Source organism: Zea mays, chromosome 1 (assembly GCF_902167145.1).
Source record: "Zea mays cultivar B73 chromosome 1, Zm-B73-REFERENCE-NAM-5.0, whole genome shotgun sequence".
Lineage (NCBI taxonomy): Eukaryota > Viridiplantae > Streptophyta > Magnoliopsida > Poales > Poaceae > Zea > Zea mays.
The window spans coordinates 236963374-236971222 of NC_050096.1; the positions used below are offsets into that span (position 1 = coordinate 236963374).

A 7849-nucleotide genomic window follows, 5' to 3' on the forward strand; every position below is an offset into this window, starting at 1 on the left:
CGTCGGAACAGATAAGGAAAAAGAAGTTGGCACAGGGTAACGGCGGTAGCTGCTCAGCGCCCCGCCTCAGCGCAGCTCAGGCTCAGCTCAGCTCAGCTCTGCATGAGTCCAAAGCCGCGGCCAGCACGCAGCACAGCCGCGGGCGGGCCCAGCCAGCGCACGCCGCACGGTGAGCGCGCGCGGGCGCGCGCGCACACACACACACACGGACGACGGGACCCCACCCGAGCAAAACGCAGGCGGGCGAGCGAGCGTGCGTACGCGCAGTCGCGTCTCACCTCGCTCGCAGACGCACGTTTTGCAAATCTGCCCCGGCGGCGACGGCGACCCTCCCTCCCACTCGCTTTCCCCGCTCCCTCCTGGCCTGCCCATAAATAGCCCCCCGCCGAGGACACGGGACACAGCCCGTCCCCGTCGTGCTTCAATTCGCCACTCTCCTGGCCCCTGCTGCCGTCGCCGGCTTCTACAGCTACTAGCAGCTCGGAGGACCGGGAGCAGCTCCCAACACCCGCGGAGCCAGCCAGCCGCTTGCGCTTGGACCCCCGATCGATCGTCTCGTCGCCGCCTGCCCGGGCGGCCGATGGGGAGGGCGCCGTGCTGCGAGAAGGAGGGGCTGCGGCGGGGCGCGTGGAGCGCCGAGGAGGACCAGCGCCTGGTGGCCTACGTCCGGCAGAACGGCCACCCCAACTGGCGCGCGCTGCCACGCCAGGCCGGCCTGCTCCGCTGCGGCAAGAGCTGCCGCCTCCGCTGGATCAACTACCTCCGCCCCGACATCAAGCGCGGCAACTTCACCCCCGACGAGGAGGCCCTCATCGTCCGCCTCCACCGCGAGCTCGGCAACAGGTCCGTCCGTCAGCACTCAGCACCAGCAGTCATCCCATTTCGTTTGCTTCTGCTGCTCGCCCAGATATTTCGGTCCCTTTTTTTTAGTTTTTTTTCTTGCCATTTCTATCGACGAACAGGGAAAAAAATAAATGTCGCGTGGAAATCGACTGCATTTCTCTGTAGGAGAAGAAAACAAAGGCGTTTGTTTGTTTTTTTCTCTCCTCGCTGTGGGACATAAAAAGGAATGGGCCTGCACTCTGCGCCACCAACAGTGGTTCAGATGGATGGAAAGAAAAAAACTCATCGCCATCTTTTCCGAGCCTTTTTCGTACGGCTTTTATCATTGCTCGGCGGCCACCAAGGCCATTGCCGCCTCGAAACCATAACTTATCCCCCCCCCCACCACCCGGCCACCCCGTTGGTAGTGGTAGAGACGACAAAAGCTCGGGGGATTAGCTCGCGAGCTAACCAATCAGGGCCGTCAAAGCCGCCAGAGATTCCATCTCGTTTGGCCTCTCGTGGTGTCATATGGGGATGGGAAATCCTGCGCTCGCTACGCTCGGCCTATGCCTGCCTGCCTGCAGCGTCGCCATTTCACCACTTGTGCAAAGCTAGCTGATCCTGTGGCCCTGGACCACACACACACTGCTCGCTCACTCCCCTGCATTGGATGGCATAGAAAATGGGGGCAGGCAGATGCAGTGCCCATCCTGCCAGTTTAACCGCACATGAGATTTAGAACCCCCCAGCTGCTGAATTCGATGGCGAAGCAAGCTTTGTTTTCCCCGTAACAATAATAAACTACTAGTGCTTATTATTCACGAGCTTGATGACAAGGAAGGGGTTGTGTTTCCGAAACATATTTTTCCTCTCTATCTCTCATTCTCTCTCTCTCTTGATTGAACCGTTCCTGGCGCTGCCAGCTGATCGTTTTATGTGGCAATGCACGAACAGGTGGTCAGCGATCGCGGCGCAGCTGCCGGGGCGCACCGACAACGAGATCAAGAACGTGTGGCACACCCACATCAAGAAGCGCCTGGAGGACGGCCACGGGGAGGAGAAGAAGGCGCGCAAAGGCAAGCCCGCCGCCAAGAAGGCCGCCGACGCCGTGGGCCGCAGCAGCGAGCACGGGCCGTTCCTGACCGCGTCGCCGGGGCTGTCGAGCAGCGGCGTCACGTTCTCCGCCGCGGCGGACTCCGCCGCGGCCGTGTCGTCGTCGGCCGACAACGCGGCCACCACCAGCCACCACCCGCAGCAGGTCGGCGCCAGCAAGGCGGAGTCGTCGACGGAGTTGGACAGCGGCCTCAGCTCCGCCGAGTTCCCGCCCCTCGACGACAGCTTCTGGTCGTCGGCGGACGTCGTGGACATGGGCCTCGGCGCCACGGACGAGGAGCTGGGCCTCGCGTGCCCGCCGCCGCTGTCGTCGTCGTCCACCAGGGACGAGGACATGGAGTTCTGGCTCAACATGCTGCTGGAGGCCGGCGACATGAGGGACTTGAGCGTCTTGTAACTAGGATGCAGGATCGGAAGCCTCAGGCGCCTGCTATATCTGAGGACTAGAGCATCGCATCTTCTTTCTTTTTTCTTGTCATCTTGTTGCCCTGTTTTCTGGTGATGAGAAAATGCTGAGAAACTCGGTCGGGTGATTTTCACCTTCCGCACAAGAAAGAATACTAGCATCAACCATTTTGTTCGTTCTTCCGTTGGCTTCGGTAGATTGGACCGAATTGAGTGGGATTAAATCTCAAGCAAATCAAAATCTTTTATAATCTTTTTCAATCTTATTCAATTCATATATGATGGAAACAACAGAACAAAGCCTAATGATTTCTTGGTAACTGAATGACAGAATGGGCCTTAGATAGTCTCCAATATAGACGATAAGTTATATCCAGCAGATCGTGCATATGCTCGTGCAAGATCGTGCATATGCTTGTTCGCTGTAAGTAACACTATTTATGGAGTGAAGTTTGAAATAAGGTCCCGTTTGTTTCCTTTAATTTTGAGGAATTGGAATCCTATTAACGGAATAGGTTATTTCTTTAGAATGAGACATTCCACCACTTTCCAAAGTTATCATATAAGCCTATCTTAAATTCATGGGATGAGAGATGAAAATTGATTCTATAGATTTACATGTTATTTTTCTGATGTACAACTTATAGTACACTCTTCTACTTACGCCGCTATAACATAAATGTAGTATATAATTATCTCTCTCATATGATTTCGGATAATAGACAAATATATTACATATATATAAATATATAAACTTAATTAGTTTTGTCTAAATATTAATTATTAAAATGGAATTCAATCCCAACGAAACAAACGGGGCCTAAGAGATAAGATAGAGAATAAGGAAAGTCGTTGGATATATTCTATAGGGTCTTGTACCCGAAATCTTAGGGGAGAGAAATTTCCCTACCTATGTAGCAGCATCATGTAAACAGTACTCTAAATATAGACAATGTTTCACTATTCTCTATATACATAACCTCTATTCACTTTAATACTTTAAACAACAAATTAAACAAAATTAAATATATGCACAAAACATTCGAGGGTACGACAAACACGTAAACACGTACATGTAAAAACTAAAAGTGAAACATGTTTTTAATATAGATATTTAGATAGACTATAGATGACACTGCTAGAGAGGAACAAGATATATATAAGAGAATATTTTAGATAAGATTATAAAAGATAGGCAGAGAGGACACCAGTGAAAACAGAGTAGTAATGGATCACGATTCAAATGATTCTTCGCGATTCAAATGTCAATTGCAATACATCCACTGATTAACGGACTAGACCGGGTTCTTGTTTGACCGTGTCAGTAACAAGATGACTAGCTAGCCGAAGATTGCAACGCCGAGGGTTCACACAGTAAGTTGAAAATGCGCTAAAGTTTAACGTACGTGTAAACTGCTTTCTGGCGCTGCAAATTAAAGGTGGTGGAGAATTGAGTCTTGGGCTCTTACACTTTCTAAATTAGGTGCCTACTTAGGCATTGTTCGGTTAGAAGAGATAAAATTTCATTATGGATTTAATCTGGATCTAGATTGGATGAATTCATAACTCACACCTAATCCTATTGTAGGATTAAACCCATCATTTAATTCATGTATTTCTTAAAGCTAGTTATTCTTTTGATCCATGGATTATAATATAAAACTTGTACAATATTTTCATGGATTTGTTCCATACCTAATGAGCTATAATGAGCTATGGATAATCCATGTCTTTCATAGTTTAAAAAATTCCCAAACCCTTGAATTATAATCTATGATGGCTTTAACCGAATAAAAAAATATGAGTAGACTTAGATTATTTTAAGACAGATTGTAACATGGATTTAATTCCAATCCATACTAATCTAGAACTGGACTGATGTAAACGAACAAGGCCTTATCATAGCCTCTTGCTTTGGATGGAGACATGTTTGGTGTAGTGACAACTAATCGTTATCTGCTAGCTAGCTGGGGAAATACAGCTAATAACTCAAACTAGAGAATAACTCAGAAATTCTACTTAAGAATCAACTCTCGGAGCTAGACAATCATGGAGCGAAACTATGTCAAACGGACTCTAAGTGCATGTACAACCATGAGACACTAGAACGATTTTCTAAATACAAGAGACAACAAAGAAAATGTATGGTACAAACTAAGCCCCTAAATCATAAATGAAGTTGAGAGACAATACGCATAGAGAATCGTGTAGAAACAGAAACTTCGTGAAGAGTACGTCTCTTGTACTTTTTCAGTTAACCTCTTATAGAGACCCCTTAAGAGACCATCTAATAAATGGGATGTACACGTCCTAAGAGCACCTCCAGCAATACCCCAAATGAGTGACCTAAATTAAAATATAGGGCTTAAGACAGGAAAACAAACCCCAATGGTGCCCTATTTTGCCAAATTTCATCAAAAAAATAAAGGGCACCTCCAAACCTGCCACAAATATGTTGCACCAAATGGATCGACCTATCTCTCAATCTCAACAAACTGAATGTTCACGGCCTTCTCGTTCGATACTCTCATGTACTCATCTCGTGTTGCGCCGGCAGTTCTTGCTGCTCCCGATCCACCGTTGTCTCCTCATTTCACCCTATGCCACGTTCCCCTCATCGCACTCAGCACAGCCACCCTTCGTCCATATGTGATGCCCGAAGGAGTTCCTCCTGGCGGGAAGCGTCATGCGCCTTCGTCCAAGTCTGGTGCGACAGCGATTGGACAATGGCCAGCAACTCTTCCTTCCGCTGTCGCGCCGACGTCCCAAGGTCATGTTCGAGGTGTCGAAAGCAGGTATAATCTAATTCGTCTCATGTTGCCAATTTGTTTCCCACCAGCATCTTTTTCCAATCCCTGTCTCATGTGGATGTTTATGTAATTATGTTTGTTGATTGGGCAGGGGAAAACAAATGCCCTTGGGAAAAAAAATAGCACTGAAGTCCTCCCTCCGTCTAAAGAAGACACAAGTCATCAATCTCGAGTACGATTGTATTAATCACGGAATATATTTTTTTCTTAATATATTTTTGTAGAATACAAACGTTGATGCTATTATCTATAAATCGTTAGTTAGATTTGAGATTCTTTTTGTTTGGATCGACTGCGCGTATGTAAACGTTAGGCTCAAGCTCAAACAGATTCCGTCAAAGGGCTCCAATCCATACATGCATACGGAGTGGTGCCGGCCGGAAATGTCAAACGCGCGCAATAAATCCACTGATTAGCGGACGCGGACTGGACCAGGTTCTTGGTTGACCGTGTCAGTAGTAGGATGACGGCGCTGAAGATTGCAACGTCGGGGGTTCACATAGTACGTGATCAGTTGGAAACGGGCTCAAGTTTTTAACGTGTAGTACTAAACATCTTTTCTGGCGCTGCAAATTTAAAGGTGGTGGAGGAGAATTGAGTGTTGGGCTCTCACTTTCCAAATTAGGCGACTGCTTATCTGCTAGCTAGCTGGAGATATACAGCTAATAATAGCCTTTCCTTAGCTGACTAGCAATTAATTATTGACTAAACATTTACTAATCTACAAGAACCTGAGCAGGTCACCTGGTGGACGAAGCCAGCAATGTGAAGCCGTCATACCGTTTATCACCGTCCAAACGGGGCTGACCCAGCTAATATAAACCGCAGTGACAAACAGCATGACGTGAACACGGGCAGACTCGGCTAGTGAAGATCGAGACTACGACCATATCCGTGCACGTAAAAACTTGTGCTGGCTGCACCATGACTCGGTTGCGGTGCCTACATACAGGAGTGCTGGTCCGGTCAAGGATGCAGATACTGCGAACTTGTGCACGCCGCTGTACGGTTGATTTGACGACGTACGATGACACAGACCACACGACGAAAGCGTACATACATACAGGAGTACTCCGTATACATCTACGTACGTACGTAGGACTAATTTAAGAGGGGTTGGGTTCTACCCAACTAAATTTAGTGTCTGTCATATCAAATATTTAGATGATAATTATGAGTATATAAAATCTAGTCTAATTATAAAACTAATTATATAGATGAGAACGACATTCTTAGACCGGTTAACCATGTATTTAATACATATACTTGATATTCAAATATTTAATGTCACACAAACTAAACTTTAGTCCGGGGAACAAACATCCCTAGTTGCTAGCACTGGCTAGTAGTAATCCTGTCTGCCCACTCGCTCTCGAGATAAATAAGGGCTTGTTTAGATGCATGGGGATTGAGGAGAACTGAGGGCATATAATTCTTTGCTAGTCAAAAATGACTAACAAGAGATTACATATCCCTCAATCCACTCCGGTCTCCATGCACAAGCCCTGAAGGCTAGTTTGGAAACTCAAATCCCGGATCCGGGATTAGAGGACGGTGAGGGAGAAATAAACTAATTTTCTCGCAATCCCCTCCAATTTCGGAAGGGATTTGAGTTTCCAAACCAGCCTTAGGGTGTGCTTGGTTCAATTGTTGATTCCTAAAAAATTGATTCTAGTTATGAGCTATGAGAAAACTGTTACAAGCTGGTTGTGGAAAAGCTAAAATATGTTTCGTTAATACATTGTCAACTATTGATTCTATAAGAGAGAGAGCATGATATCTTAGTAACATGGGACCTTAGGGCCCACCAGTCAGAGAGAGAGCACTAGATAAAGACCTCTGGGCTATCGGGGACCACCGGTCAGTGAGGAAGTAAGCGAACCGTCTCCCTGTTGAAAGGGAAATGTGCCCTTGGGCCATTTCTATAAGATTTTGGTGATTAAGTGTCCAACACACATTAAGGGAATGAGTATATGCCAAAGGGTGGACAAAGTGCAAATCAATACAAAGGTATGATTCTAGACTTAGTACATTGGTTTTTGTGTACTAACATATTTGTCTAAGTGCTAGAATCAGAGAAAAGACAATTGGAAAAGACTTGGCTCGAGCAGCCAAGACTCTGCTCAATCTGGGTGCACCGGACTGTCCGGTGGTGCACCGGACAGTGTCCGGTGCGCCCGACTGGCTCTAGTGAAAAGGCCGCTCTCGGGAATTCGTCGGCGGCGTACGGCTAAAATTCACCGGACTGTCCGGTGTGCACCGGACTGTCCAGTGAGCCAACAGTCGGCCGAGCCAACGGTCGGCCGCGCAATCCGTGCGTGACGCGTGGCCAGGCCAACGGTATGAAGGGGGCACCGGACTGTCCGGTGTGCATCGGACAGTGTCCGGTGCGCCAACGGCTCCAAACCTTCAACGGTCGGCTGCGCCAGAATAGGAAAGAAATCCGCACCGGACAGTGTCCAGTGGTGCACCGGACTGTCCGGTGCGCCAGTCGACAGAAGGCAAGAATTGCCTTCCTGGAATGCTCTCAACGGCTCCTAGCTGCCTTGGGGCTATAAAAGGGACCCCTAGGCGCATGGAGGAACACACTAAGCACACTTTGAGCATTCTTGATCATTCACACTTCGTCTTTGCGCACTCGTTTGACATTCTTAGTGATTTGAGCTCCTTTCTAGTGAGAACTTTGAGATATTCAT

The 7849-nt window shown here is 47.7% G+C and overlaps 1 protein-coding gene across 1 annotated transcript; it reads left to right on the plus strand.

Moving 5' to 3' along the window:
• Positions 1-232: 232 nt before the first annotated feature.
• Positions 233-2519, plus strand: LOC100384616 (uncharacterized). Its single transcript, NM_001177114.1, has 2 exons — positions 233-843; positions 1780-2519. Exons 1-2 carry the CDS (start codon positions 581-583, stop codon positions 2333-2335), a joined length of 819 nt encoding a protein of 272 aa, NP_001170585.1. The 5' UTR covers positions 233-580; the 3' UTR covers positions 2336-2519.
• Positions 2520-7849: the final 5330 nt, after the last annotated feature.

Excerpts from the sequence above, each read along its gene's own strand:
- LOC100384616 (NM_001177114.1), top strand. The coding sequence starts at position 581 with ATGGGGAGGGCGCCGTGCTGCGAGAAGGAGGGGCTGCGGCGGGGCGCG. Across the intron at positions 844-1,779 it reads CACCGCGAGCTCGGCAACAG|GTGGTCAGCGATCGCGGCGC; the intron begins GTCCGTCCGTCA and ends ATGCACGAACAG.